Below are 26,995 nucleotides of genomic sequence, written 5' to 3' on the forward strand. Positions count from 1 at the left end.
CGACAAGCACAATTGCACTGCAAAATAACGCGTCGATTTGACTTGACCAGTCTTTGATTAATCGACTTTTTTTTTGCTTAAATTTAGCTTATTGTTTGTACACCATCAACATTTGAACAAATTGATATCATCAACTCAGCCAAATTTCTGGGGTATTTTATTCCTATTTAGCATGTGCGGCTTAAATAAACTTTCCGAGAGTGATCTGTCCGCTCATAGTCGCTTCCAAAGTTTGGAAAGCCTATAATTTTGATATCACAAACAATAAAATGGCGAACTTGAATTAAATTTACAATTCTAAATGCTTACCAAAGCGGATTTTAATTGGTTTGACCGTTAGCGTTTATTGTGGCCACGGAAATTCTAGCTTTGTCTGGATGATCCGTATTACTGTAGAGTTAATTTCCATCCATGATAATCACAGTCATCCTATTTCAGTCAAAGCTTTAAGCAAGGGGGGGGCCTCTTGAGAGATATACAGCCACTCAGGCAAGTAATTTGTAGTCATATTTTATCTTGCAATATTATACTGCACTGACGCACACTAAAACTAGCTGTAAAAAACTACTCTTCACTACAAATCCAGCTCCTAATGAAGAGCGAAAGTCGATAAGACCCAATCCATTCTTTTTACCCAAAAATAACAACACTACTGTACGAAATCAAAGGCTAATCCAATCACAAAACCACAATAACTATTTGAAATTAAAATAACGCCCAATATGCATCCATCAAACGCCTTGTCCTTTCTCTATCATCATCATGTCAATCGCAAGTACACACTAAGAAGCACCGTAGTCCAAATTTTAAGCTGTCTTTTCCAAATAGGCAACGCGACTCTTAAATTCCTTCCTGCTCTCGTTAGATGCTATTCATTCATAGCATTCAGCCTATTATAACTTACACAATCTCCCCTATCCTCTTAATCTTCGCAAACTCTAGCTCAATCTCGTCGCATCGTTCCATCAGTGTCCTTAGTCGCTCAATTTCCCACGTAGCCTCGTTAGCAATGTTTACACACTGTTCGTGGTGTCGGTCTGCTGAGTCGCATGTTTGCTTTATAAGCTGATACAGTTAGTGGTCTCAATACTTTGTATTTGCCCAGATCAGCATACCGTATTCATACGCTCCGAGATATCGTTGATTATCTTGTCAAACCGTAATGCAACTACATCAACTGACTCTTTATTTAGAGCCTCCATTCGTGACGGTGACGGTGACGGTGCAATGAATTACAAAATGTCTAGGATCTTTCCTTGACCGTGCGGCGAGCTGGTGTAGCCAAACTAGAGTTTATAGCCCTTGCCCAAAATATTAGGCGTGCTCTTTTAGGAGTCCAAACTGGATAAAAAATCAATCAATCAGGCGGGCATTATAGCACAATTTGATGACAATTTGTTGAATAATGACTGATTTAAGGTCTCAAGATGTGCGTCCCTCACTTGAAGACTTTATCTCGTCTTTGCCCCTACGGCCAGAAGCTCTTGATGCACCTTTGGACCTGTCGCTGTCTTCGAAGGTTGATTTAGATTCATTCATTGATCGGGCAACCAATGCCAATATAACTCTAGCGGACGTGTTCGAAATTGATGGCAAGCGACTATTGTATCGCTATGCTACGATTGACAATTTTGAAGAATGTTTGATGCATGTGTGCAATTTACTAGATTTGGCATTACTTGTTTACGAACTTGGTAAACTAAACCGTTGATGTATATTTTCAGAAACTAATAATGGACAGGGCATATAGAGTTAACTATAATGCACGAATACCTGGAAGATCTGCTTGAAATTGAAACTATAGATTGGTGTCAAACGTTCTGGCGATACATTGAAACACGAGAATCTCGACTCACAAAGGTATATTTGATTGCATTTCATTACTACACTAGACTTACATCTAAAGAATCTTAGCGGAACTAGACGACCGGGCTCTAACTTAATTCGTTATTGCAACGCCTTGTTACGACGACTTTCAAAAACACAAAATCTGGCATTTGCCGGAAAAATTCTCTTCTTTCTAGCCAAGGCTTTTTCTCTAAGCGAGCGTTCAGGAGTCAATTTACGAGGGGCTTTTAATACAGAAAATGTGACTCAATGGGACACTACAGACGGTAAATCAAATTGTGCCTGTGCTTGATTCAGTGCTGACGACGTTAGAATCTAGCATATATTCAAAATTCTGGTCTTTACAGCGAATTTTTGCAAATCCCGTAGATCTTCTCAATTTTCCTAATAAACAGCTACTATTTCAAGAGATACTTAAAGTTGTTTTGGAGAAATTACGTGAATATTCATCAACCGGCGCTCTTACAGATCGAGCAGTACCGGGCAAACGCACCACTACACAAGAAGACATTGATATGTTGTCAGAGCCTATCGAGAACGACTCCTTCATACCCAAGTGGCTTACCAGCCCATCACTATTTGAGCTCGAACTACACGACGCCAAATTTCGACGGACGATATACGCGCAGATATACATACTATGCGACTTTTTGATTGCACACCAGCGAGACTCAGCGCTGCACAATATTGCCAACCGGTCGGTCCAATACGAACGCACGGTTGGACCTGAACTAGCAAAGTTTTGTAAGTCTGTACAAGATTCGTTTGGTCGCAGCCTACCAGGACCAAACGCAATCGATCTTGAACCAACATTCGTGCGCTCGCTCAAGCTAGTCGTGAGCCGGGACGCCAACTGGACGAATTGGAAGCGGGACAATGCGCCTTTATTTGAAATGCCACCTTTCCCTGCGTCAGAAATTGAGGAGGCAAAGAAAGTACTTCAAGCGCGGAGAGGACTAAAACGACCGTACAGATTTCTTATGGGCACGGCAGCTTTGTCACGATTAGACAATGTACCAACTGGTATCGGTAGACTGAAAACTGAAGAACGATACCGAGTACCAAACGCACAAAGTTACAGCGATTCGATCGAGCGGGCGAAGCTGACAATATCAGAAACTAACGATCCGGATTTGAAACGCGAATTGACGGAGGCAATCTCGTCTCGTGAATGGCGTGGACTAAGAGCTGCGCGTGCTCACGGACTGTGGTTAGATTTTGACAAGTACGACAACAAAGAGGGAGTAAAGTCTTTGTTCGGCCCTCCAAAAGAGAAACCTTCAAGGATCAGCAGAGCAAAGTCGCAATCAGTCACCGAGGGCTCGGAACCTGCAGCAGAGACGCCTGCGGAGGTGTCAGTCGTGTCGACACCAGAGAACACAACAGAGGCTAGAGCAAAAGGCACTGCGACTGACAATGCATCGGTACTGGACACTACAATGTCTGACATGCCAAGTGCAGAATCTAGAAAAACCGACGATCCGATGTGTGACATACCCAATGCAGATGTTCAGATGCTTGATGAATCACAGCGGGAGATTACACCCACTGAAAACATAAAGAAGACAAATTAGTCGGCAGCTTAGAATTCAAGTAAGACGGTGTGTGCAGATGAAGTAGCGATCGTCGCGGCAGCTACAGATGCAATGGTGGAGCGATAGAAAGAAATAAAAAATTGTATTTACATTACGTACTTTATGTTAGCATACCAGCTTGGCGTGACTTGATGCGAAGCTTTTGTAGTTGCTGCGTCATCTTTGCCACACTGTCGCAATCATCGCTGTTTTCAGGACCTAAGACTTTATATAGACGTGTAAGCATGGAAGTTATCTGAATCATAACAGAAACATCCTCCATTCTCTCAAACTCTACGCTAGATCAGCCAAGTCTAGCCGTTCAAAACACGTTCAAACGTACCTGCATACGCTAATTTGGCATATCGAATAGCATGCGCCATTTTACCTTTAGTCTCGAGATCCATGTTGCCACCACCAGAAGTCGAAGACAAGTTACTCGCACCAACGATAGCCTTGACAGTTTCAAAATACGCCCGCCCTAGCAGCTCAGTATTTTCGCATTCAATGATTTGCGGCATCGCAATGTCCAGCACTGCCAGAACCGGCTGATGCTGTTTGATGGAGTTGAAAATCTCGCACAGATAGCAAACCGAGTCTAACATAGTTGGAACCAAACAGGCTTTTTCGGCCATGGCAATGCATCTCATGAGCAATGCGTACCCTCGCAGCGGTCGGCCTAGCTGCTATGTTACAGTTAGTTTTGCAAACCAAAGACTATGCTATATTTACCAGCATCGTGCGCGAATATGCAATCATAAAAACCAACTGACTATTGATGTCTGAACTGTCTCCCACAGCCAAGTCTAAACACTCTGACGCACGCGTCAATGCCTAAAAGTTAATACGCTGTGAGTAAATGTAAAAAAGCTCAACATACAGCTTCAGCTCGTCCGGTACGTAAATAGAGTTCTATTCTACACCATTCGATCTCCAGTACACAATCCTCTAGTACGTCGTCGATAGCCTTCAATCGTTGTTCTAGAATCTCAGCCTCTGTAAACCGCGAGCTATAAAGTTAGTGAGAGGGATAAGTAGCAATAAGCGTTCATACTTTTTGATCGCGCGTTTAAATAGTATTAAAAGGTTGTAAGACACCCAAATCTGATGAATTCGTAACGACTGTGCCGCTATGCTTTCAACTTCTGAGAGCATCTTGAGCGCGTCATCATACTTGCCAATGTTCACCAGCTATTAATTTTAACCAGACGTAACTAGTAGCTATAAACAAATACTTACGGCATAAGCTGATCGAAAAACAATCTTCACCATGTCTTCAACAAAGGCCTTCTCTTTAAACAATCCGAGATAAATGTCTGTATAGCATCTGCCTAAACTCGAAACGCCTAACCGAGTCCATAAAGTAGACTGAATTACGTACTGAGCTCCGACCGACTCTAATAGGTTTGTCTGCGCATTAATATAGGAGCTCTTTGTCAAAGCTTCAAATATTAACACAATACTTCCACCCTGTACCAATTTAGCGACCCATTAGTACTGATCACAATGTTTCAACTTACTGTAGTAATTAAAGTTTTGGCTTCTGACAAATACACGATTGACTGTAGGTTCAACATTCCCGACTCTTTAGACTTAATCTTCAAAAACTGTAAGGTTGCTTCATCGGAATTAGTAGGCGGTGGGCATTCGCGAGGATGACTTTTTTGAAAGTGATATAACCATGACATTGCGAAATTTAAACACACACTATCTTTGTTTTCTCTTGCGGTTTTAATTGTTTCTTGTATAGCCTAAGAACAAATCAGCAATTGTAAAGTAGCATGACAAGCTACCACAGACCCAGACTGCCTCAGAAAAACAGTTAAATTCTGCTTGCAGGATTGCTAGATTTAGTAGCGCATATTGATAAAACAGTCTAGAGTAGTTAGATAAAGCTCGCCGTTAGACTCAAGAACTTACTTGTCATTGTTGTGCATTGTGTAATCGAAGTAACGATGCAGATTTTCAAAAGCCTCTTGATAGTCTCCCGATCGCCAACCATGAAGAAATCTATATCGTTCAGCAGAGTAGTGGAGCTGCTGTTCTGCTCTTACCGAATGTAGTAGACAGACGATGGTATTTTGGATGTATGTGTTACCACGTATTCAAGCCGCTCGAGCATCTCCTTAGTAAGACTGCAGCCGTGCTCTGATTTTGTTTGTAAGATACCGTAGACTGAATAAAACCGAGACACATACTTTGCATATATTCAATTTGAAACTCAAACAATCGCGTCACATCCTCTGAAGCAATAGTATCTAACATCTTGTAAGTATAGTAAAATAACTAGAAGCAAGCGTCAGACCATTAGAATCAGCCACAGGCGATAACAGAGGTACCGGAAACCCTGCAGGTATGCCGTCAAACGAATTACGCCCACTAAACAAGCAAAACGACTGCCATAAATCTAGGCGCCGCTCAAACTCCATAGCTTTGAAATCCACGTAGCACCGTCGTAAAAAGTGGCCAACAACAGAGGTCGAGCTAACTAGCGTACGTTTGGCTCCTGATTTGGATTCCGGATCAATGAAAAATTGGTCGTCAATGTCGCTAATCACACTGTAAAGCACATCAATGCTGTAGATTTCTGCAATCTGTATTGTCAGTTTTTGCGCGTTCATGAAGTTGAAGTACGTACGCGTTGTAGCAGGACATCGCGCACTGTTTGATTGTGCACTGTAGGAATATCTTTTAACGCTGACTCAAAATCCTCAAGCTTAAGCAAAAACAAGCAGCTATATTTAGCATCAATCCAGTTTAATAAGAGCATCAACACCTTAGTCCGAGCATGCAACGCGATCAGGCGACTGCAGTAAACTTCAATCAGACATATGACTGCAATTTTTGGTGGAGTGATAAACTGAGCCAAATTATCGTCATCTGAATTTGTAAAACCCATTTCACCAGAGCCTCTTCATAGTAAAATAAACTGCTGCTGTTCTTGATCGTGCTTGTGTCTTTTTTTTATTTTGAACAGGACGTGTTTGTGATGTTTTGATGATGTTGGAGGTTTGAGCCGCATCTACAACTTGTTAATAAGGTTTACACTATAAACTGTAACAACAATTTAATATGAAGATACTTACAATTGAGTTCAAGAGACGTAACTTTATTTGCATATTAAGGCTTATCGATCGTTCGAACGCCTCACTTCCGGCATATCCACACTTCGATTCAACTGTCCCAATTGGAGCAAGACACTTTATTGTATTGCAATAACATAGATAACAGCGTAGATATTAGAAAATGTCTTTAACGGAGGCACAGAGAATCATCTTGCTATCAGTGGCAGACACATTCATAGCGCCGATAGCTCATCTTGGAAGTACAGCCCCAGCAGACGTACAAGAGGCACTTGCTAAAGGCGACGACAGCTCTAAAGTGATTACTGAGTTTTTGAATGAAGTACCATCGTCAAGTCTAGAATATCGCACTGCATTGAATCAGTTCATAAGCTATTACACTCCACGGCCAATATTCAATCAATTGCAAGAAATTCTTATTGCGCTGGAGTACGTCATTTGTACTGTTCTCGTGAAACTTTCTATACTAACTGTTATAGACGCAAAGGTTCGATTAAAGAGTTTTTTTTTTCGACCTCGTCATATTTGCCATGGATGCCGTTTAACACTTTGAGCCTCCAGGACAGGGAAAAAATGCTTATGCTATGGTCGAAACCGAATTCGTCTTACAGGTTCTGGTACCGGATTCTTTTTGTCACAACAGTAGTGCCATATTTACGAGTTTCTACACTATGTCATGCTGCAATTGGTCATCCACTTCGCGATCCACAACTTGGAAACATCGAAAGATATGAATTTAAGAAGTTTTTCAACTTTGAATTTGCAGACTACAAAAACATTCGAACCTTTTATCCAAAATTAAGTGAATCTGATTGGAATGCGAAGGAAGACAAAACCAAAATTGACTTTGACGTTGTCATCGTCGGATCTGGAGCTGGTGGATCCACAGCAGCCGCCAGAATTTGCGCTTCCGGGTTTCGAGTTTTGGTAATAGAAAAAGGAGAATATTTCTCTCCAGACAAATTTACGTTTTCAGAGCATGAAGGTTTGCGTAACTTATATGATTTTGATGGCATGTTGCACACTGCCGACGAAAATATCAATATCGTTCAAGGTTCGACGTTTGGAGGCTCAGCTACGGTGTCATGGGGTGCGGTTGAGAAGCCAACACCACAGTTGCTTACAGCTTGGGACGAGATAAGTCACACCAAAGCTTTCAATAACGAACGGTATACACAATCAGTAGATTATATCGCGAGAAGGATGAATCTTACTCAACCGGAAGAGTATGACCACCATTCATTCGCTAACCAGGTTTTAATTGATGGCAAAGATGCTGCTAGCCAAGCAGAGCTTTTCCTACTTGACCAGAATACGTCCAAGAGCAAGCATTTGTGTGGATACTGTGGTTTTGGGTGCCGATACGGGGAAAAACAATCGCCAACGGTGTGTAGCTTGGTTGATGCCGCGAAAGATGGGGCTGTTTTTCTGAAGAACTCGACTGTGTCTAAACTCAAGCTTGTCAAAAATGTGGCTGAATCTGTTGAGGTGATGTGCGAAGGAGCAGAGGCTTCAATCACAATCAGTGCTAAATATGTTGTCATGGCAGCTGGTGCAATTTACACTCCGATGATTTTAGAGCGGTCTGGATATGAAGATGCTCTTTTGGGAGACGGATTAAGGGTGTCACCTGGTGTCTATGTGTATGGAGCTTGGAACGATAGGCTTGTGAACGGGTTTGACGACTCGATTTTGACAGCAACATTGAGAGCACCGTATGGGGCAAATATAGAACCCGTACCTTTACAACCTGTCACAATGTTTCAGCACTATCCATGGTATTCTGCGTCAGACTATAAGCAAGCTCTGCTACGTTACAAATACACGGCAGCGTACATGTGCCGGGTTAAGGATGCAACAGTCGGCACAGTGACTAATGGCATCAACAACGTGCCCAGAATTTCATTCAAGTTGACTGACCACGACAAACATTGCCTTGCGGATGGAGTTGAGATGACTGCACGAGTTTTATTCAGTCAAGGCGCGGACATGATTATTGCGTCGTCAAATGAAATCCCACCGTTTGTACGGCAGGCGAGCAGCACGGAGGCTGATCTTGATAAGTGGATCAAGAATATGCGCTATAAAGGATTAAGAACTCAAACATCCACCTATGTGTCTTATTCCCAAACATCCACTTGCCGAGTAGGAAGCGCATATATGGGTGTCACAAATGTGATCGGTCAACTACGAAGCTGCCGCAACGTGTTTGTTGCAGATGCCAGTGTGTTCCCGACTGCAATCAAAATTCCTAGTTTGGTACGCTTTCCATATGTTTGTAGTACCGTTTCATCTAACATTTTCTAGCTTCCCGTTATGGGATGGGGACATCTGACAGGCGTTCGAGTAGTAGAGGCACTAAAACGAGAGGCTTTAAAGACACAAGATGCAACTGTTCCCGCACCGAAGCCAGCACAGGAGCCAGCACAGGAGCCAGCACAGGAGCCAGAACCTGAGCCTGAGCCTGAGCCAACACCTGAATCCGCACTTAACCCGACTTCTGAAGCACAGGCAGAAACACAGGTAGAAACAGAAGCAGAGGCACAGCTGAGCACAAACCCTGAGATAAAAACTGAAATACCGGATGAGGCGGCCGTTGAAGAGGAAGCCAAATTGGAAACTGCAGCTTCGACAGAAATGCCAAAAATGTCCTCCTATTCACCAGCAGAAGACGCAGAATATTCTCTGTCAGACTCGTTGGCTGCCACTACACTTGAGCCTGTAAGCTCATTGGAATCAGTTAATATCAATTAGAAAAATGAGAACTTCATCTCTCAAAGTGATTTTAGACAATCTTAAAGAGCAGCAGTACCAGCGAGTAGGTTTTCGGATGCTGTTATCATAGACAAGGGTTATCGGGAATTTAATTGTATATAGCTGAGAAATTTATTAAAATTGTTTTGGTTTCTAAGTAGTGTTTCACTCCTCGAACAGCAATTTTACGATTTAGTGACGCGTCGTACATACTTTCCGTCTGTAAATGGTATATGTAGTCGAGAGTGAATAGATTTACTTTATAAATAAAGGTTAACATACAAAACATTTCCTTATATTGACCGGCCTTAAATTCTGTAGAACTATACCCAATAAAATAACCAATAAATTGCAGATCATTAATTGTCGATCTGGTTAATGCTAGACTTTATTGGGTTAATAGCTTTATACTTCAGGACGTTCTTAGATGAGACTAGAACAAGGTTCCGACATGACGAGTCTACAGGCTGGAATCTTTGACTCACTCACGGCAGTGGCATCACGTGGGCGGACACGCACGCGCTGCACTGACTGGCCCAACGTCGTCGATCTCCGTAAACTATCGACGATGATGCAACGAGGGGCAATGGAGGTGCGCAAGTCTGTGTAGCGAACACATTTGGAATTATTTTTTTACTCCCGATGCCGGGACCCGTCGCTTCATTGAGCCTTGAGCGGAGCTGATGACGTCGACTCCAGCCTTCCACAAACGATCGACCACTAGCAGGTAAGTCATGATTTGCATTGTGAGTAAATGCTGCTTTTTTAGTTCGAACGCTGTGTGTCGCTGTAATCGATGTAATATATATACGTCGACTGTCTGTCTTATACTCTACTGTAACATCTGGCCTGTATCCTACTGCTTTTTGAAAACTACACATACTACTTACAACATGTCGACTACATTCTTCCCTGCTGTTACCCCAAGGTATGATTTATAGTTAAGTCATTGTTTATTGAATGCTGACGTAGACCCTCAGCGCTATTGCTCTGGGCACTGCGTTCTCTCACGGAACCAGTCTTATTCTCTCTGCTCCAGTCTTTGGCAATGCCTATCAGCGCGCAAAGACCACTGATACTCCTGAAGAATTTCTGAAATCTAAAGAAGGGGCCGGTGCTCTTGCCGTGTACGGATCATCATTAGTTGGCGCAGCTGCGAAGTCATATGCTGTTTCTGCACTGCTCCAGTCGACTGGGACGATCACGCACAAAGGTGCCATGTATTTGGGACTTCTTCTATTTGCCATCGGTAGCGTCCCCGGTGCTTTTATCAAGTGAGTCTGCATTTTAGCTGTGAGAGAGCGGATCTAACAATGTTACAGCATTTTTCAGGAGCATAGACCTGCTGATTACATCTTGGCAAAGCTTGCCGGAGACCTTTTGGACACAGTCGGCCTTTCCACCTTCCTCAACTGGTGGGGAACCAGATCTCTGCCTTGAGCAAATGGTTTCTCAAATGGCGAGATTAAGCAAATACACACAGTTTACTCGGAATGAAACCCGAACACCAAATTATATGGGCGTTGTTTTGCCAGTTTAGTTCTATATTTTAATTATTTAAACGAAGAGATATTAAAACAGTAGCATTTACATTGCATTCTGTGTATAGTCAAATGATCGGTTTCTTGACGGTAGATCTTTTGAGAGCACTTATATCCGGGTAACCCACATGCCCTCGGCTCAAAATGTGGGGTTGGGATCATCCACACTATCCATATTAAACTGCACTTCCAGCTTATATGAATGTAGCCAAAAAGTTGTCAACATGGTAACCCTTCCACTAACACTGCAAATTTATGACGAATCTGGAAAAGGCACGGTCACCCTGTCGAAAGCAGGGTCCGGTTTATACTATCTGCTAACGTTCAGCGCACCCCCGGACAACAGACTAACACCAGAGATGTGTTTTACGCTACAACACGCACTGGACATTGTAGAAGATGAATTGTTACTAGTGCAGAAGCTTCCGCTTGTCACGACGTCCGGCATTGAAAAGTTTTATTCAAACGGGCTCAATCTGGAACTTGCAAAATCAACCCGGGGATTTTGGGATGATTCGTTTTATCCTGTACTAAAGCGATTTTTACAGTTCCCGACTGCATGCATTGCTGTGGTCAACGGGCATGCGTTTGCTGGGGGATTCATGATGGCCATGTGCCATGACTATCGAATAATGAACCCTAGTCGGGGATTTCTATGTCTGAACGAAATCGAGTTTGGTATGTTAGCGGACAAGATCTTTGCATGATTTCACTGACCAGATTAATAGGTGCTCCATTAAAAGCGCCAATGTCAGGAATATTCAGGCACAAGTTGACACCTGCGGTATATCAAAAGATTGTGCTCGAAGCTACACGGTTCACAGCTGATCTAGCGATTGCAAACCACATCATAGACGCAAAAGGCTCTCTAGAGGACGCGGATGAGTTCATCAAGGCTCGCAAGCTACATAAATATTGCCAGTCACCAGCTTACGGGGCTCTAAAGTCAGAGATGTGGAGAGACATCATTCACTTTTGCGATTCCCCCTTTGAATATGAAGAGAAGTTGATGCAAGAGAGTGAAAATATCGATGAGAAGCGAAAAAAGTTACGATATTCGAAAGTCGTAAATTCGAAGCTGTAAATTTCGATTTTGCGAATGAGTTATGATCATAGAATGCCAAACCAGACGTGCATAGTAGCTTGAGTAGCTTTCTAATAGCACGTAAACTAATGTTAGTGTTCACAGTAGAAATCCAATTTAAATTGTCAATCTTCAGTTCATTCTTTTTCTCAAAATTAACGACAAAATGTAAACTGATTTGGGACAAACAGTAAACAGAACACGCGTTAAAAATGCGCCAGACTAGTCATTATTGAGGGTTTAGTGTTATATAATTACCCTGTCTGAAGGTAATCCAGCGGCTTGTGATTGGAGAGTACCGACTGTTCAACGATTTCAACTCTGTCTAGGTGTAGTTAGTCTATTTGGATCAATTTATCTACCTAATATTCACTGTAAGTTTATGCGACATAGATTTCTCAAAGTTGGACATTGTGCTAATAATTTTCCCCGCAGAGTTAAAATGTCTGGAGGACCAGTTAGTGTCGGAAAGGTGCGAAATTGTTGCGACAAACAGACGTATGAAGCTGGACTAACAACAAGCAGAAGTACAGTTTAAGATCGACTGGTATCTGGGAGAGAATCCGAAAGTTTTTGGCTGTTGTATGTGATGTCAACTACAAATGGTTACGGGTGGCAGAATTGACATGACTCTAGGCGCCAAACAGATCTACAGGTAACCCAATCGTTCCTCTTTACCGTGTTCCGTCAACCGCTTCCCGCCCCGAAGCAAAAACGTATTCTGATCCGGTCACGCTCCCCGCGTCCGACATTGCGGGCAACCCATACCACAAACGTGACATGCGTCGGGCATACCCACGGATAGCTAGCTACGATCAGTCAGACATCAGTGGATTATTGTTACTTGGCTCTATAACCACCCCACGAATTGCAAAGGGCGAAGCCGGACAGAAAGCTCTCACCACCGTGTCTGAGCTGAATCTTGTCGACACTTTGCAGTCAACACCAAAGGAGTTAATCAACAGCGAGATTTTGAAGGACGGCCTGCCACCATTCCCTGGTGAATTCAAGGTGAACAACTGGAAGATGTTAACTGAAAGGGAAAGTGGCATGTACAGCGACAAGTACCCTGTCCGAACATTCACCTAAATGGCTTAGAGAAAGTTTAAAATCATTTGTAAAGATTTCGTTTATGTTACAAGCATTACTGACTGGGTTGTTTGTCATTTTTGTTTGAAGTATATTTAGAGTCAATAATTAAGACGGTTTTGATAGTCTGTGCTTCGTAGGACGTTGCCAGCAGTTAGCGTTGCTTCTTTTCCAGCTGACTCTTCAGTTGGCGCATATATCATGTCAATATCAGATCCTTTATTATTATTAATATTTTTAATTTTAGATGTTTTAAGTTTTTATATATTCTTTGAAAGTCTCTGAGTTTGACTATACAGTACAACTTGTAAGCACTGATATCAGCTTTATTTAACGAGAAGAATGAGAACATCCATAGGAGTAACGAGAAGACCAAAACCTAATTATAATGATCATCTACGCTGTCTAGGTCTTCTGCTACGCCTTAAACTGTTACTATTAGCATGATATTTTACTATTTACAATGTAAGAGTAAACCCAATAAAAGGTAAACGCTTCAATCAACTTGTTGGATTACCACGACTTATTGAGAAAGATTCATAGATATTGCGCGCAGCAACTTACAGTATGCTACAGGCGCCGCACCATCGACGGCTACCAACGAAGAATGATCTCCAGTTCAGGAACAGAAAGTAAGTAGCGATAGCAATGACGAGCGAAGTGAGGAAACCGTTTTTAAAAAAGCAAACAGTTGTTTTGCTGAAAGACGAAACACAGCAAGACCAGTGCTCGCTTGATTTCAATGTAATTGGAGCAGTGCAGCTGGTTAAAGTATGAAGAGAGTAGAATTGCTAAGATATTGCTTTGACCGACACATGCCTTAGTTCCTGTCGTTTGAATCGAAACCGCCAAATTATATTCAGGCCTTAGTGTCTGACAAGGCGGATGTCGTGACTGTTATATTTTCCCCGACTGCTGTTTCTGCGTTCTCAAAGTAAGGCACTATATATCTTGAAGTATATTAAGTGACATCGTAAACAGGGAATTCCAACGGAGGCTGACGGAGAGAACAAAGGGATGTATTATTCGAATTACGTCTGCAGCTTTAATACTGCTACCATCAACATGTATCAATCCGCAAGGCCATGTGCCGTTTGATTTGACTGAATACAAGACAATACCGACAGATTTCAAGGGTTTGCTGCCTGTTTTATACATCAAGAAATTTGTATACCTTGGAGCTGATGGGACAAATCTACTGGGAAATCCTCAGCTTATGCGCAAAAGCCAAAAAGTGCTGGCACTGATAAATCAAAAACTTCCTACGCTGTAGGCATACTATTTTATTCAGTTTGCTAGAGCTAATGGGTTCTAGTATTCAAAGGAGTCAAACGGAACATCCCCTGCTGACACCAACAGATCAGTCGTCAAACGAAGTAACTGAGCCGATTAGAATTAAGACACCGCGAATCGTTCTTCCGGTACCAGACTCGTCCAACATATCGAATAATGAAGAGCAAGCATCACGGAGTATCGAACTATCAGATTTCAATACTCAATTACCAAATCAGAAAATGGACAAAATTGAGGCAATGTGTCTTGGGGTTTGGACAAAAGCCGAACGCGCTGTGGCAGATGCTGTGGATGGTCCCAGTCAAGATCATAGTAGTGGTGTTTTGCAAGAACATATAACAGAAAACCATAATGAAGTCTCCCGGGTTAAATCGCCAGTAGCAGGATTGAATGCTTTGCAAACAGCAGAAAATAGCGTGAGCTATGCGTTTTTAAGTACTTACTTCATCTCTAATTATATTTCAGAGTTTACAGACCGTCGATAACACAACAGAAGACGACTTGTTTTTGATATGTCCGTCATCAGGTAAACAAACCAACTTTCTGCCTTGGTTGAGAGACGCCATTGTTCAACGACCTGTGGTCAAGCCATCGGATGATGATTTGCATCATCTAGATTATGATGGTCCAGAGTCAAGCTTCGATAGCTTGTCGAATTCACAAAAGTTGAAATTGCTAAAGATTGCTGTCGGAGCTACTGAAAGTATGTTTTCCGGTACGGCGCCTGCGGTTGAAACGAATGACGTTGAAGGAGTAACGACGGAAGTGTCCGACGAGATCCAGATACCGGCGACCTTGCAGTCGGGCTCACAAGGAGAGTCTCTTGAGATTGCAATTATTGCACGGACGAACAATGATGAGTCAGAGGTCATTGGTTCGTCTTCACCAGAACTGATCACTGAAACGGTTGAGCTGATAGAAGATGACGTTCGCGGTACGTCACCTAGTCACAAAATACAGGAAGAACTATCATCACAGCAAGTATCGAATGACAGCTTGCCTGAGTTTATGACACAGATTGAGTATGACATAGAGTCGTCAGCCAGGACCGAATCCGAAGTTTTCGGGACTAACCGTCCTGATATGACCTTGGACGATGAAGATCGACGAACACCATTTGAGTTTCTAACCGACCTTGAGATGAACAGTAGTCCAGCGGGGATGCGTGAACTAAATAGTGTTTTGAATTCACCGGAGATAAATGCAAGTCACGATTCGTGGATAAGTGGAGGCCATAATTTGTCGAATCAAATTGTTGTGCCTGCAAGTCCGGACAGTCATTCTTCTATTGGTTCTATTCAGAGTCAACTGAACGGTGATAGCCACGAAGAAATGGTCGATGCTGATAGCGGCCAACCGGTGGACATGATCGAGAACGAGCAGGATGCGAACGACAGTCTGGCCGATGACTCGACCAAACGACGCGCGACTATTCTTGGGAATTTGGGTATATTATTTCCAGCAAAGAAAGCGCGACAGCGGAACACGAAACGAGTAAGGCTTATACCTGCATATCCTAAAGTAGATGTGAACAAGCTTGAAAGTTTTGAAGAGATGATGACCAAAGATCGGATTCAGTTTTTTAAAAATTTGGAGAAAGAGCACGAATACCAGAGTTTATCACCAGAGAGCTCTAATTAATGTCAAATATTATGAATTGGGACTTTTCAATATGCCAATCCAAAAATGTTTGTTACGTGTAGTAAATGACGCCATGGGTTTAGGGTATTTAAACAAATTTTGAAAAATCAAAAGAGCACTACATTTTTATGAACACGGTATATTGCTCTAAACTAATGCTTACCATCCTCTCCTCGTGCTGCAGTCCATGCACCTGCTCCAGTAGCTCGTGGTCGCATTTCCGAGGTCGAAGCAGGCGTGAGTTTGTTTGAGTATCCGTATAGCTCGGCCTGTTCGTCTTCGTCTTCTAGTTGCAGCGCTGCTTGTTCGGACGGCGGCAGATGTGCTCTTCGTTGTGTTGTTATTCTTTGTAAAGTCTGCAAATAGTCAGCAAATAATGTACATATTGAAGTATGTAGCTCACATTGTACAGGTCTATTTCTGTTATTCTTTTGCGAGGAAGTTGGCACTTTGCCGTACGAATGTATTTCTTCGACACATCGACCGCACCTTCGACCGAGAACGCAATCGCGTATGACATTTTCTTGCCCCAACCTTGTTCGTACAAGCGCGGCTGATCCCAAGCTGTTTCGCAAGAATCGGCCTAAGTAGGGTTTCAGTGATGAATTGCATAAAGTGCTACGAGACTTACGTGGATCCACCGTTTCTGCTTCTCAGAGTATACTTCAGTCCAGACCTATACTGTCAAAATGATGCGCATGTAAAATAAAGGGTAGGGCATACATGATCTTCCGTATTCCATACCCATCGAGCTCTAGATCCTAACGCTCTACAGAGCAGTGTAAAGCACTGCTTTATGTTAGGTCAAGTCGCAAACATGTCAACATAGCATACATTTGCCCATTCGCCACACCGTCCTTGTCGAAACGTCAGCAGTTTTCGCGGGTGTCCGTACCGTGGGAAACGCGTGATGGCACCGCATGATTTGCATTTATACAGCTCTACTCTTCCGGCGCTGTCTGCTCGTTCTTGTGGTGTCGGAGAAGTACCTCCAAGTCCTTCTGTTTCGGCCTATTCATTCAGCACAGTGAAAGTAAAGGTTTTAATTGTCTTACTGAGCAACTTGAGCATTTGGGAGCATTTACCCAGGTAAAGAAATCGTTACGGAACCACCTTGTAATTAGCCAAGAATTCGCTTTAAAGAAATCTCATACTTCAATAAAGCTCTTATCAAGTGATCCTGCATTCCCCAAGTCTCATCTTTCGTACTTTCTCGTTCAGCTTCGGCATAAAGTCTATCCAGAGGCATAGTGTCTAGTGCCAAATCAAGCAACTCCTGGTCTTCATACACCAGCGGCATCTTCGCAAGACGATCGAGCTCTTGCACAAACGGTGAGGGCCTTGAGTCCTTACCAGCTATTTTAAGTCTGTAATTTGCCGCGAATTGCTTTATCCATTGTGCGTAGGACATTGGACTTGAGAACAGTACGCTCAAAGTGTGTGTTTAAAGTTGTGACGTAAGCGATTAAGCCCCAGGCGGTCACGTGTTGTGCTTTGCGAGATGATCGTTTGTTTTGATGTCAAGTACGATTTTTGTGCGACACAGATTTCGACCCTCGGAACAAATGGACGATTTATCTTATTTGCAGCCAGGTCAGTTGTTTGTATGTTTTATTAATATTTGAGTCTGATTAAGAAGGATTTGATCCTTCTACTTTACGTGTGCCGGAACTCAGGCGCGCGTTGGTTATGCACGAAGTCCACTTCCCATCAACAGCCAAAAAAGCAGTTTTGATTGATCTTTTTAACCAGCACATTGTGCCTAATTCACAGAGATTGCTGGCTACGGCTGAAGCTACAGGCGAAAAAGTCTCGGCCATTGTCGACGCGGTAAGGTTTTCGGTTGTGTTGTGACAGATATTGGGCTGAGATTTAAAAGAATATTGCGACCTCAATCTCGACAGAAACACCCAGACCAAGAAGAAATACAGAGAGGAAAACGACGATTAGAAAAAGATCGTCGAGTACTGCTTCACCTTCTCGAATGGCAGCGCAGGCGACTCCAATCCAGCCTGTCAGTATTAATGTACGTTGTTTTGATCAATTGTCAACACACGCTGACTTTCAAGGACGCAATCAAAGTTGAGGACGAGATTTCCCCGTTTTCCGCTGAGAATCCGTTTCAGACACCAACAGCCGTTAAACCAAAGAGATCATACTCAAAGAGAGGGGTACGTGATTTACTTCGATTAATCGATGCACTCTTTAACATCAGCAGAGCCTTCCAAAAACTCCAAAGCCTCCAAAGGAAACAACACCAAAGACGACGCCAAAGTCAAGGACACCAAAGTCTGCTCAATCTGTTAAAGTACCAGTGACTGCGAAATCCTTTGTTTCGGACACGACCTCGCCTGGTATTGCCAAATTTTCGTCTGAGTTGTTTGTCAACGATGCACAATATGATGATTTCCTGGAGTCAGAAGAAGAAATGACGAAGCGAGGTTTGGAACTTTCACTAGTCAACGAGCCTGATGCTCCGTTTTCGTTCCCGCTCAAAGTCTTCATCGCATGGTTATTCACAGTGTCTTGGCTTATGTACCTGATGTGGTGGCGCAATGAGAAATTCAGAATTGGTTACTGCGATGTCGAGCTCTATAAAACCACAGACGACTCAAACGGTTTGTTCAAAGCTTTGATGCCTGGGTGCACGCCCTGTCCACCACATGCTGTGTGTTATGAAGGGTTTGTGGCAGAATGCCAGCCGGACTTTGTCTACAGATCAAGTTGGCTCTCGTTTGGAGGAGTTTTCCCAATGCCACCGAAATGCGTGCCCGACACAGACAAGTGGCAGCGAGCGGCCATCTTGCGTCAGGAAAGCGTTCATATTCTTAGAGAGCGGTATGCAGCGGTAGAGTGTGCCAACGCTTTGAACGACACGACAATTGCTGTTGAAGATCTTCGGTCGAAGCTGTACAAAATCAAATCGCCGCGTCTGACGGATGACATGTTTGAGGAACTGTGGATGACTGCGTTGAAACAGTTATTGGATTTGGATGAAGTGTATAAAGTTGATGAGTGAGTTTGAGTGCATGCCCCGTGGGCTTTGTCTAATTGAATCTAGCGAATTTGGGCAACGTATTGGGTCTACCTCCACTGCCGAGTTTCCATGGTCATGTGTGGTGCGTAATGACCTTGGCGAGTTCATGAATGCAAACAAAGGGACTTTTATTGGTATCTATCTATCTGGTCCTCTGCTACGTCTCTAACTTTTTTAAGGAGTTGCAGTCGCAACTTTGATATTGTTTTGGTCATACAACAAGCTGATGACACTGAACGCGCGCCGCAGCAGGGTGCGCGAGCTGGTGGACAAGAGTCTTGAGTTTGTCGCTGCACAACAGCAACAGAGCGACAGGGACAGCACCGGCACGACAGCGCGGTATGTCGTCATGACCCAGATCAAGGACGCGCTGCTGCAAGACGTGACCGACGCGGCAGAGCGGCGAAATATCTGGGACAGCGTGCAGCGTCAGATCGAGAGCAACTCGAAAGTCCGCAGTCGCCAGATGGAAGTGCATGGCGAGATTATGAGAATTTGGGAGTGGATAGGAATGTAATTTGACTGTAAGACTAGTGTGTAATTTTAGTTTCAATATATGTATCTTGTAATGCAACACTGTTTCTATTATACAGCTGTAATGTACATAATATAATCATCCTAAACTCCCCTGCTTACTAATCATACTCTTTTAAAATGTTGTTCAGCACCTCGCATCCTCGCACAACAAACCCCCATTTTATATGCATCAACAGTGAGGTCGAGTACGCGACCAGGCCAATGACGAGTTGCTTGCGTTCGTCATCCGACATCGCCATGCGCATGCTCGCCGCCAACACTGACGTGCCGCCGTCAGGATACTCCCGTTTGATATCGTCCGGTGCCGCTGGTCGTGGCCCGCCTGCCGCTGCAGCCGCTCGTGACGCGCCACGGTCCTCAGTCTGCGTGCTACCAAGCGTGTCCATCATGCGCAGGTACTTGAGCGCATCTTGCCGCGCAAGCATATACTCGATGTGCTGTCCATTCGCGGTGAGGTATTTGCGGTCGCTGTTGCGCTTGACTTGGCCTGACCCCGGCGGCGGCACGTTTTCACCGGTCAAGTAAATCTCGTACGACCAGATGGTAAGCGTTGCAAGGTAAACGCCCCACGGGATGTGCACGGCCTGGTCGAGCAGCGACTCATTCTCTGCGATGCGGCGCATGAACTGGACGCCGTGCCACGTCGCCAGCCGGCCGTCCTCGGACTTGGTCCAGCTGTGCACGGACTTGTTAGAGTTCTCGCGGTCGACGATCCGGATCTTGCGGCCAAGCACGTTCGGCGACCCGGCGTTGATACGCAGACTCATGGTGTCAACGTGCAGTGCCAGTAACCCAAGCTGGAACATGGCCCAGTTAGAACACAGCATCGGCGAATTGTTTTTATAGTCGTTCATCTGCATCAGGATGTATCGCGACGACTCTCGCCCGTCTGACGACTGCCCGTTCACATGACTCTTGTAGTCCGACCCAGGCGTCGACGACGGCGAGTTCTCGGTCGAAAACATGACCGTCGCCGTAATTGACGGCATGTTTGACTTGCTGAGCTGATAATCAAAGTAAGATTTCCAGTTCGCAAACGACGACTCCAGCTTGCTTTTAAATTCGTTCATCCGCCTTTTCGAGACAATACCCATATCTAACAACCCTCTCCACTGCATATCCCAGCAAATACTAAGCAAGCCATGCAACAAAATCAAACACGAAAACTGAGAGAACGTAGCAAGCTGAAATTCGTGCTGGTCCTCGCGCGACAGTCGAATCAGGCGTTTAAGGCTGTGCAAAAAAGACGGCCACAACGCTTCCTCCTTCGACCCACCAATCGTGGGGCCAATGATCCGGTTCTTCTCGTCGCTCTTCAAAGCAGCAGCCTCTGATGCACGCCACTTGACCATACCCGAATGCGCAAGCCTCATTTGTTCCTGGTGCATGTGCATGAACTCAATTCCGTCTGTCGCGGCCCAAGATGCATCTGCGCATGGAAGCTCCAGGCGGACCTCGAATGCTGACAGAATCGGACTGTGTCGAAACAAAGTTGCATGCTGAGTATCGCAAATAAAAGCAAAAAAAGCAGTTCTAATCGTCATTAATATTGATTCTCCTTACCACAACTCAATCATACCGTTTGGTGGTTTCATATTCTACCCAGCGTCTCCATTGACGATCTGCAGCTACTGAATCCATCGTATTCACAACGGTCGGTTCAGTGAGACCTTTGAAGTAACCCGAGAAATGCATTAGAGCAATGTTTGTGCCATGGAAAAACTGCGACATGTCGTACTGGACTGTGCTGCCTAGCATCTTGTCAAAGTAATTCGTTAATAGCAAAGTCTGATGAACCCATAACTGCACCTGTGGCTGGTCTTCAATCATTAAGAACACAATGTTTCTAAACTTTCGGTGAATCGCAATGGCTAAACTCGAAGCTTCACGGTCAGTCGAGTAAGCCATCCCGATGGTAACAATAGAAATAAGCAGTGCTGGTTCCACAACTGAAGGATCAAATGTCGCGCGATGCAGAATTGGGTACAAAGGATCGAAATGAACCCAGTACAAATCAAGATATTGTTTCATAGTTGGTAGCGAGAAGTAAATGTTGTCTTCCTTGATTTCAGAGATAGGCTTTAGCACTTCAAGCATCCTCGCATGAGCCTCCTGACTAATATCTTTGTCTTTTGGTCGCGCAGAGTCTTTTGTTCGTCGAAGGAACAAAGAATCTAATTTGTTAGTTAGAGCAGCAGCGCCAGGTGCGCAAAACGTACCGTCCGGAGGTGAGTTTCGAACATTGCTGTCCTTTGGAGTAAATAAACCGCTTGCACTCTCGTTAGAGTCAAATCCGGTTTTGCCTGGTCTGATATGAGAATAAGCTGCAGGTTTTGGCGGCATACCCATGGCTGTATCTTGCATAGTGGTATTTGTCTTTGACTGCTGCGAGCTATGAGGCGGTAATGCATCATGTGCGAATGCGAAATCACTGCCGTTGCCAGCATGTGATGGTATAACTAGATTTGAAGCAACGTTCATGCTTGCTTGGGCCATGTTGGAATCCCATTGACTGCCAGATGCCGGTGGCGGCGGCAAAAAATTCTCAGGCGGCGATTCAGTCCAAAAATCTGAACCAAAGAGCCAAGTATAGTGATCAGAAAGACTGAGATCAAAACTGTCTAATGAAAACTGAGGCCACTCTTGGTTTTCAGTTGCAATTGTTGTGCTGTTGAATGACATGTACGGTGTTTGCTCTGCGTGAACGTTCTGATTCCACACAGATGGAATTTCAGTCGGGGCTGACATTTGCATGTCCATCTTCGATTTGTCAGGCATCTGCGACACAGGTGAGCCAAGCAGTGGGGGTTCTACCGGATGGAGAGTTGGATGAACAGCTGGATATCCTTGACCTTGAAAACTCTGATTGTGTTCGACAGTTTGAGCTGGGTCGTCGTACAGTGATTTCAACGGGACAGTCCTAACTGGTGAATGCATTGATAATGGCGGAAGCGGGCCGGTTGTTATTGGAGGCTGCAGTATTGGCTGAGTTGAAATTAGCTGAGATGTTATATTAGCAGCCAAAGGCGGTAAAGCAGATGAAGTAGCATGTTGCATTGTTGGAGTTGGTTGTCTGGACAGAATTGGCGACGGAGTTGGCTGAGGTAATGAATGCAGGTTTGGAATATGAAAGTCTGCCGGCGGAGTCATTGCAGTAGACCGTGTTGAGTCTTGTACCGGCTGTGACGAAGCGACCATATTTTGTTGAAACCTGACTCGGTTTTCTTGCTTTTGCTGTTGAGATGGTGGTGCAACAGCAGCGTATATTTCTGACATTGCGGCCATTCTCTGACTTGCTTCACGTTTCTGTCGTTTTTCGTGTGCTTTTGTTGACATGTGTTTTTCCAACAGATCCTGTCTGGCAAACTGTGAAGGACAGATAGGGCATTGATAAGGCCTAACTTCGAGATCTTAATGTATAAATTAGCACTGTGTTGCAAAACGCCGTATATTGTATGAAAGCTCACGATTTGCTGAATGCCGAGCAAGATAGTCCTTGCGATTAAATGTTTTCCCACATCCCGGGTATAGACAATTAAATTTTTTGCTGTTTGGTGTTTGTGTGACTGAGGACATGACTGAAGATTGAGTTCCGGAAATTCCTCGAACGGAAACAGCCTGTAAGCGCTCACTCTCACGCTTATCAGGCATTTAAGTAAGAAAAGACAAGAAAGAGAATGAAAAGTAACGACGGTCAATAAAAAAAAAAAAAAAAGAAAAACGAAAGCAGTGAACAGTACAAAAACCAATATAAATGAGGGTTCTTGCGCAGCGTCGCGTCGTCGTCGGTTAAACGATTGAGCGTAGTCTGATTTCTCCCAAAGCGCCGCCGAAACCCTCAATCGATGTCTCCGATACTACGTAATGTAAGCAAATAAGGGATTTGTGTCACTGCTTTTACTGATATATGATATACGATTTCTTTGCATTTGTCTCTATAATGTACTGCTAAATAAGTACTTTGTTGTATTTAAATCATTATTGATTAATTAAGAGTAACTTGACAATGAAATTGCATTTGTTAATCAAACACCAGACCCTCAGATTTTCCGCACTTGGCTATAGAGATCAGGGAAAGGCAACACAAACCAGAAAACAAGGAACAGAGCTCGTATCGTGTTGAAGTAGTTCAAATCGTCATTTAGTACTTTATGCCATATAACTGACCAATCATCTGCATATAAAATCATAATAACAACAGAAACATGTTCCCGATCAAATAACGACTTGTGGTTGGCAGGACCAGAGTTTAATGGGGAAATCTCGTATGATTTTTTTTTTGTGATTTGAGTGAGTGCGGCCTGGTCCGATACGGTATATCACACAATTAACTTCCGACTATTAACATCATTCATATGTTCATGTGTACAAAATGTGTACAAAATGCATACAAAGAAGCATTTGATAAGCAAATAAAGACCAGTCAAAAGATCCTAAATATATTTAATGAATTTCGCTGCTTTAAAAGGTGTCAGAAACTAAGGTTGGGGGCTGGTGGAGAGTTGCCCACCATACGCATATTGTCCTGTTCGCGGGGGTCAATATTTGTTTTGCTCCGGTATCTTTAAAAGCCCTGACCCTTATTTCGATCTTCATTTTGATAATGCTGTGACGTCGATGATTATTGTATAATATAATTGAATGGTTTGCGTGGAAGAGTGGATTTGAGAGGGTGTGCCATTGCGATAGCACTGTTGCTGATCAAATTTACTGTGCATTAGCAAAAATGATCTGCCCTTTTACTGTCAATCAATACTTATACTCGCAAAACAAGATACAGTTCTTCTATTTGATTAGACTAGAACAAACCATGATGCACACTGAAGACACAGCACATTGATGGAAGACCCAGCACATAGATGACAAAGCGCAATGATGACACAGCACAACACTGACTGCAAAGAATACAATAAAGTACGCGGTATCGACATGGAATAAGTAGTCTACCGGGACATACGGCACTTTATAACTTACTCCTGCAATCAAAGCGCATTGGCTGCTGCTCCTGTTCGTTAGTGGGCAAGTCTGGTCTCGAGGGTAAGGGTTTTTATATACTACGTGATAAGGAAACCAGCATTTGATGAAATCAGAAAATTGCGCTTTAACAAAACATCAGGCAAACTGCAAATCAACTTCACAACATCAATTCAGTAACAATGGCTTCGCTTCCACCTGGAAAATGCTGTACCGAAGGATACCTTCACTCTGGTACACCACTCGGCACTACAATCAAATGTGACGACGACTTTGACCTCTACATTGCAAAGCCAAAGGAAGATCCCACAAAGTGCATCTTGTACCTGTCTGATATTTTCGGCATCCCCTTTTTGAACCACAAAATCTTATCAGACAATTTTGCCAAGCAAGGGTTTTTGACGTTGCTTCCAAACTTGTTCTACGACGACCCAGCACCGTATCCGCCCACGAACACCTTCGTCATGCCTGACTGGCTCAAGGCCCACGGCCCAGAAGTGACCGAGCCCATCATTGAAAAGACAATTGCGTATTGCAAGGCGAACTTCCCGTCTGTCTCTGCATTCTACGCTGTCGGTTACTGCTACGGTGCAAAGTACGTTGTCCGTTTGTTGGGCGCTGGAACGATTCTTGCCGGTTATATCGCACATCCTAGTTTGGTCACTGCCGAAGAGCTTAAGGCCATTAAGAACCCATTATCTATTGCCGCTGCTGGTAAGCCTTGACGTTCTTGAGAACTTTTTAGACTGTGCTAACAGGTTGCAGAAACGGACCACATCTTCACCGTCGAAAAGCGTCATGAGAGTGAGGCCATCCTGCTCGACATGAAGGCAACGTACTACATTGCCATTTACTCCCAGTGTGTCCACGGCTTCGCTGTACGTGGCGACCCCAACAACGAAATCTCCAAGTGGTCACACGAGGCTGCGTTCTGGCAGGCGGTTACGTGGTTTACCCGATTTTAGATATAGATAATACACAAAATGTGCAGCAGTTCAATATATATGTACATTCTAAATACAACTATGCTTAATAGTACAATGAGAACTTAGTTCTTGATCCATATGTGTCATTCTTTCCAATGGAAAACATTCTGCTCCAGACAGGATTGTTGATTCCGTCAATGTACCGCGAGCTCTCGAGACAGAACCCGGCACGAACCCCGTACAGCCCGTCAACGTCGACGTACTTTCCAGTGTAAAGCTGGAAAGCGGGCTCCGTGGTCTCTCCGACAAAGTGAATCTTGGTCACCGGATGGTACGTGCTAGCCATAATCTGCATCGGAAACGAGCGGGTGTCGCTCGCGTCCAGGTCAGGCACGGACGGGAACACAAAACAGTTGTCAATGTCCGGGTCGACCGCGCCAAGCGTGAACGTCGACAGATCGGCAGGCACGAGCGGGAACTTGACAATCTTTCCGGTCGGAACGAACGTGTCGTCGACCTCGAGCGAGTCATTGGTGATCATCGTGACTTCGGTGCCGGCAATCGTAGGCTCGGGACCAATGTTGAAGTAAGAGTGATTTGTCAAGTTCAAGATTGCGTGATCGACGGTTTCCGGTCCTACGAGCTTGGCCTCGTATTCCAAAAAGAGCGCACCGCCAGTAGGAGCGTCTTCAACCCAGTACGTAATACTGACCAGTAATTCACCGGGAAAACCTTCTTCCAGATGTTTGCTCACATAGCTGAACTTCAACTTTGGCGAAGCCGTGTCGATGGCAGGTACAACTTCAGGATCCGCATACAAGACCTTGTCGTATCCGTGGTCTCCACCATGAAGACAGTGTCCAAAGTTGTTCTGCACAAGCTGGTAATCAACGCCGTCCAGAGTAAACTTACCAGCCCGGAGTCTGTTCGCGACCCGACCGACAAATGCACCAAAAAAAGGGTTGTCTGAACGCTTATAGTCTGCACCGTCGTCAAACTTGCAAGTGATGTTGTGGTAATTTGAATCAGTCGACTCATGCTTCAAACCAAAATACACCAATGCAAGACCGTAGTTGCTAACACTGGCCTCCACCAGTCCATTAGGAGTGACGACTGTGTGCAACTTGTTTTCAGCGTTGCTGCTATCAAAATCTGTCTTAACTGAGTATGACATTTGTTTTGTTTATTACAATTTCAAATAAACAGAGAGCAATTAAAAGTTGCGAAGAGTTCGGGGTTCAATTATGTTCTGGCTGTTCACGTTACCCGCTCGAGCCTCACAAGCGCATTTAACCGCTATATAAGGTTAGCCCCTGCATACGACGCGTACGCGCGGTCACGATCCTCAACTCGCGGTTAAATGCACGCTTCTCTCCAGAACTCGTACCGTGTCTTGTCATTTTTTGTGTTGGGAAATACAAAAGCGAGTAACGCGTCACGTCGCGTTCGCGTTCTGTCTGATTTACTCCGGAATACTCCAGTCACGTTGTAATCATGCGGGGAAGGCTCTCCACGGTTAATCTCCCATCCAGTTCCCGATTTCATACATCAAAATGTCCAATTGTGACTCCAAAAATGATGACACCAAAAATAAAAATAAACAAAAACCAAAAT

At 44.0% G+C, this 26,995-nt stretch overlaps 14 protein-coding genes across 14 annotated transcripts; 8 read left to right on the forward strand and 6 right to left on the reverse strand.

Moving 5' to 3' along the window:
* Positions 1-459: 459 nt before the first annotated feature.
* V1512DRAFT_256336 (uncharacterized protein) lies at positions 460-1,255 on the reverse strand. Its single transcript, XM_066914994.1, has 3 exons — positions 1,116-1,255; positions 905-1,065; positions 460-852 (listed from the first exon to the last, which is right to left on the reverse strand). The coding sequence occupies exons 1-3, from the start codon at positions 1,200-1,202 to the stop codon at positions 807-809; spliced, it is 294 nt and encodes a 97-aa protein (XP_066774192.1). The 5' UTR covers positions 1,203-1,255; the 3' UTR covers positions 460-806.
* Positions 1,177-3,579, forward strand: V1512DRAFT_9528 (THO complex subunit 1 transcription elongation factor-domain-containing protein). Its single transcript, XM_066918566.1, has 4 exons — positions 1,177-1,694; positions 1,742-1,860; positions 1,907-2,114; positions 2,161-3,579. The coding sequence occupies exons 1-4, from the start codon at positions 1,406-1,408 to the stop codon at positions 3,420-3,422; spliced, it is 1,878 nt and encodes a 625-aa protein (XP_066774193.1). The 5' UTR covers positions 1,177-1,405; the 3' UTR covers positions 3,423-3,579.
* On the reverse strand, positions 3,544-6,321 carry V1512DRAFT_244906 (anaphase-promoting complex subunit 5-domain-containing protein; the record flags this gene model as incomplete). The annotated part of the gene is made up of 13 exons (XM_066914344.1): positions 3,544-3,716; positions 3,766-4,108; positions 4,155-4,256; positions 4,303-4,432; positions 4,477-4,613; positions 4,662-4,892; positions 4,943-5,173; positions 5,223-5,298; positions 5,343-5,432; positions 5,477-5,570; positions 5,621-5,680; positions 5,728-6,016; positions 6,061-6,321. The coding sequence occupies 13 exons, from the start codon at positions 6,319-6,321 to the stop codon at positions 3,544-3,546; spliced, it is 2,217 nt and encodes a 738-aa protein (XP_066774194.1).
* A 259-nt stretch (positions 6,322-6,580) lies between these two features.
* On the forward strand, positions 6,581-9,488 carry V1512DRAFT_256344 (uncharacterized protein). The gene is made up of 3 exons (XM_066914995.1): positions 6,581-6,934; positions 6,985-8,764; positions 8,813-9,488. Exons 1-3 carry the CDS (start codon positions 6,669-6,671, stop codon positions 9,257-9,259), a joined length of 2,493 nt encoding a protein of 830 aa, XP_066774195.1. The 5' UTR covers positions 6,581-6,668; the 3' UTR covers positions 9,260-9,488.
* A 664-nt stretch (positions 9,489-10,152) lies between these two features.
* Positions 10,153-10,699, forward strand: V1512DRAFT_269086 (uncharacterized protein; the record flags this gene model as incomplete). Its single annotated transcript, XM_066917556.1, has 3 exons — positions 10,153-10,187; positions 10,240-10,533; positions 10,582-10,699. The coding sequence occupies 3 exons, from the start codon at positions 10,153-10,155 to the stop codon at positions 10,697-10,699; spliced, it is 447 nt and encodes a 148-aa protein (XP_066774196.1).
* A 325-nt stretch (positions 10,700-11,024) lies between these two features.
* On the forward strand, positions 11,025-11,884 carry V1512DRAFT_244909 (ClpP/crotonase-like domain-containing protein; the record flags this gene model as incomplete). Its single annotated transcript, XM_066914345.1, has 2 exons — positions 11,025-11,478; positions 11,529-11,884. The coding sequence occupies 2 exons, from the start codon at positions 11,025-11,027 to the stop codon at positions 11,882-11,884; spliced, it is 810 nt and encodes a 269-aa protein (XP_066774197.1).
* Positions 11,885-12,202: 318 nt separating this feature from the next.
* Positions 12,203-13,220, forward strand: V1512DRAFT_256350 (uncharacterized protein). The gene is made up of 4 exons (XM_066914996.1): positions 12,203-12,258; positions 12,320-12,356; positions 12,410-12,466; positions 12,521-13,220. Exons 2-4 carry the CDS (start codon positions 12,327-12,329, stop codon positions 12,971-12,973), a joined length of 540 nt encoding a protein of 179 aa, XP_066774198.1. The 5' UTR covers positions 12,203-12,258; positions 12,320-12,326; the 3' UTR covers positions 12,974-13,220.
* Positions 13,221-13,621: 401 nt separating this feature from the next.
* On the forward strand, positions 13,622-15,907 carry V1512DRAFT_244911 (uncharacterized protein; the record flags this gene model as incomplete). The annotated part of the gene is made up of 5 exons (XM_066914346.1): positions 13,622-13,744; positions 13,798-13,907; positions 13,955-14,242; positions 14,289-14,682; positions 14,732-15,907. The coding sequence occupies 5 exons, from the start codon at positions 13,622-13,624 to the stop codon at positions 15,905-15,907; spliced, it is 2,091 nt and encodes a 696-aa protein (XP_066774199.1).
* Positions 15,908-16,004: 97 nt separating this feature from the next.
* On the reverse strand, positions 16,005-17,333 carry V1512DRAFT_256357 (uncharacterized protein). Its single transcript, XM_066914997.1, has 7 exons — positions 17,062-17,333; positions 16,963-17,020; positions 16,742-16,918; positions 16,631-16,696; positions 16,539-16,583; positions 16,311-16,490; positions 16,005-16,263 (listed from the first exon to the last, which is right to left on the reverse strand). Exons 1-7 carry the CDS (start codon positions 17,316-17,318, stop codon positions 16,060-16,062), a joined length of 987 nt encoding a protein of 328 aa, XP_066774200.1. The 5' UTR covers positions 17,319-17,333; the 3' UTR covers positions 16,005-16,059.
* A 115-nt stretch (positions 17,334-17,448) lies between these two features.
* V1512DRAFT_256359 (Man1-Src1p-C-terminal domain-containing protein) lies at positions 17,449-19,532 on the forward strand. The gene is made up of 7 exons (XM_066914998.1): positions 17,449-17,500; positions 17,547-17,737; positions 17,787-17,933; positions 17,977-18,078; positions 18,126-18,922; positions 18,969-19,078; positions 19,124-19,532. Exons 1-7 carry the CDS (start codon positions 17,473-17,475, stop codon positions 19,459-19,461), a joined length of 1,713 nt encoding a protein of 570 aa, XP_066774201.1. The 5' UTR covers positions 17,449-17,472; the 3' UTR covers positions 19,462-19,532.
* A 47-nt stretch (positions 19,533-19,579) lies between these two features.
* On the reverse strand, positions 19,580-21,824 carry V1512DRAFT_201777 (fungal-specific transcription factor domain-containing protein; the record flags this gene model as incomplete). The annotated part of the gene is made up of 2 exons (XM_066913229.1): positions 19,580-21,014; positions 21,061-21,824. 2 exons carry the CDS (start codon positions 21,822-21,824, stop codon positions 19,580-19,582), a joined length of 2,199 nt encoding a protein of 732 aa, XP_066774202.1.
* Positions 21,825-22,876: 1,052 nt separating this feature from the next.
* On the reverse strand, positions 22,877-23,268 carry V1512DRAFT_256364 (uncharacterized protein). The gene has a single exon (XM_066914999.1). It carries the CDS (start codon positions 23,130-23,132, stop codon positions 22,905-22,907), a length of 228 nt encoding a protein of 75 aa, XP_066774203.1. The 5' UTR covers positions 23,133-23,268; the 3' UTR covers positions 22,877-22,904.
* A 1,314-nt stretch (positions 23,269-24,582) lies between these two features.
* Positions 24,583-25,493, forward strand: V1512DRAFT_256367 (dienelactone hydrolase). Its single transcript, XM_066915000.1, has 2 exons — positions 24,583-25,169; positions 25,221-25,493. The coding sequence occupies exons 1-2, from the start codon at positions 24,638-24,640 to the stop codon at positions 25,418-25,420; spliced, it is 732 nt and encodes a 243-aa protein (XP_066774204.1). The 5' UTR covers positions 24,583-24,637; the 3' UTR covers positions 25,421-25,493.
* Positions 25,333-26,794, reverse strand: V1512DRAFT_9897 (galactose mutarotase-like domain-containing protein). Its single transcript, XM_066918578.1, has one exon. The coding sequence runs from the start codon at positions 26,553-26,555 to the stop codon at positions 25,485-25,487; it is 1,071 nt and encodes a 356-aa protein (XP_066774205.1). The 5' UTR covers positions 26,556-26,794; the 3' UTR covers positions 25,333-25,484.
* Positions 26,795-26,995: the final 201 nt, after the last annotated feature.

The sequence above is a fragment of the Lipomyces arxii genome (assembly GCF_038497795.1).
Source record: "Lipomyces arxii strain Phaff 12-163 unplaced genomic scaffold V1512scaffold_1, whole genome shotgun sequence".
Classification (NCBI taxonomy): Eukaryota; Fungi; Ascomycota; class Lipomycetes; order Lipomycetales; family Lipomycetaceae; genus Lipomyces; species Lipomyces arxii.

Bases quoted from the DNA above. Each gene is read 5' to 3' on its own strand.
- V1512DRAFT_256344 (XM_066914995.1), top strand. From the start codon at position 6,669: ATGTCTTTAACGGAGGCACAGAGAATCATCTTGCTATCAGTGGCAGAC. The intron at 6,935-6,984 runs GTACGTCATTTG...TAACTGTTATAG, and splicing joins GAAATTCTTATTGCGCTGGA to ACGCAAAGGTTCGATTAAAG. The intron at 8,765-8,812 runs GTACGCTTTCCA...AACATTTTCTAG, and splicing joins CAATCAAAATTCCTAGTTTG to CTTCCCGTTATGGGATGGGG.
- V1512DRAFT_256359 (XM_066914998.1), top strand. From the start codon at position 17,473: ATGGACGATTTATCTTATTTGCAGCCAG. The intron at 17,738-17,786 runs GTAAGGTTTTCG...GAGATTTAAAAG, and splicing joins TCTCGGCCATTGTCGACGCG to AATATTGCGACCTCAATCTC. The intron at 18,923-18,968 runs GTGAGTTTGAGT...AATTGAATCTAG, and splicing joins GAAGTGTATAAAGTTGATGA to CGAATTTGGGCAACGTATTG.
- V1512DRAFT_256367 (XM_066915000.1), top strand. From the start codon at position 24,638: ATGGCTTCGCTTCCACCTGGAAAATGCTGTACCGAAGGATACCTTCAC. The intron at 25,170-25,220 runs GTAAGCCTTGAC...AACAGGTTGCAG, and splicing joins ATTATCTATTGCCGCTGCTG to AAACGGACCACATCTTCACC.
- V1512DRAFT_256357 (XM_066914997.1), bottom strand. From the start codon at position 17,318: ATGTCCTACGCACAATGGATAAAGCAATTCGCGGCAAATTACAGACTT. The intron at 16,919-16,962 runs GTAAGACAATTA...CTGAATGAATAG, and splicing joins CCAAATGCTCAAGTTGCTCA to GCCGAAACAGAAGGACTTGG. The intron at 16,491-16,538 runs GTAAGTCTCGTA...AACCCTACTTAG, and splicing joins AGCAGAAACGGTGGATCCAC to GCCGATTCTTGCGAAACAGC.
- V1512DRAFT_256364 (XM_066914999.1), bottom strand. From the start codon at position 23,132: ATGCCTGATAAGCGTGAGAGTGAGCGCTTACAGGCTGTTTCCGTTCGA.
- V1512DRAFT_9897 (XM_066918578.1), bottom strand. From the start codon at position 26,555: ATGTCATACTCAGTTAAGACAGATTTTGATAGCAGCAACGCTGAAAAC.
- V1512DRAFT_9528 (XM_066918566.1), top strand. From the start codon at position 1,406: ATGACTGATTTAAGGTCTCAAGATGTGCGTCCCTCACTTGAAGACTTT. The intron at 1,861-1,906 runs GTATATTTGATT...TTACATCTAAAG, and splicing joins GAGAATCTCGACTCACAAAG to AATCTTAGCGGAACTAGACG. The intron at 2,115-2,160 runs GTAAATCAAATT...TGACGACGTTAG, and splicing joins TCAATGGGACACTACAGACG to AATCTAGCATATATTCAAAA.
- V1512DRAFT_256350 (XM_066914996.1), top strand. From the start codon at position 12,327: ATGTCTGGAGGACCAGTTAGTGTCGGAAAG. The intron at 12,357-12,409 runs GTGCGAAATTGT...AACAACAAGCAG, and splicing joins GACCAGTTAGTGTCGGAAAG to AAGTACAGTTTAAGATCGAC. The intron at 12,467-12,520 runs GTATGTGATGTC...ACATGACTCTAG, and splicing joins TCCGAAAGTTTTTGGCTGTT to GCGCCAAACAGATCTACAGG.
- V1512DRAFT_256336 (XM_066914994.1), bottom strand. From the start codon at position 1,202: ATGGAGGCTCTAAATAAAGAGTCAGTTGATGTAGTTGCATTACGGTTT. The intron at 1,066-1,115 runs GTATGCTGATCT...TAACTGTATCAG, and splicing joins TCTCGGAGCGTATGAATACG to CTTATAAAGCAAACATGCGA. The intron at 853-904 runs GTAAGTTATAAT...TAACGAGAGCAG, and splicing joins AAGAGGATAGGGGAGATTGT to GAAGGAATTTAAGAGTCGCG.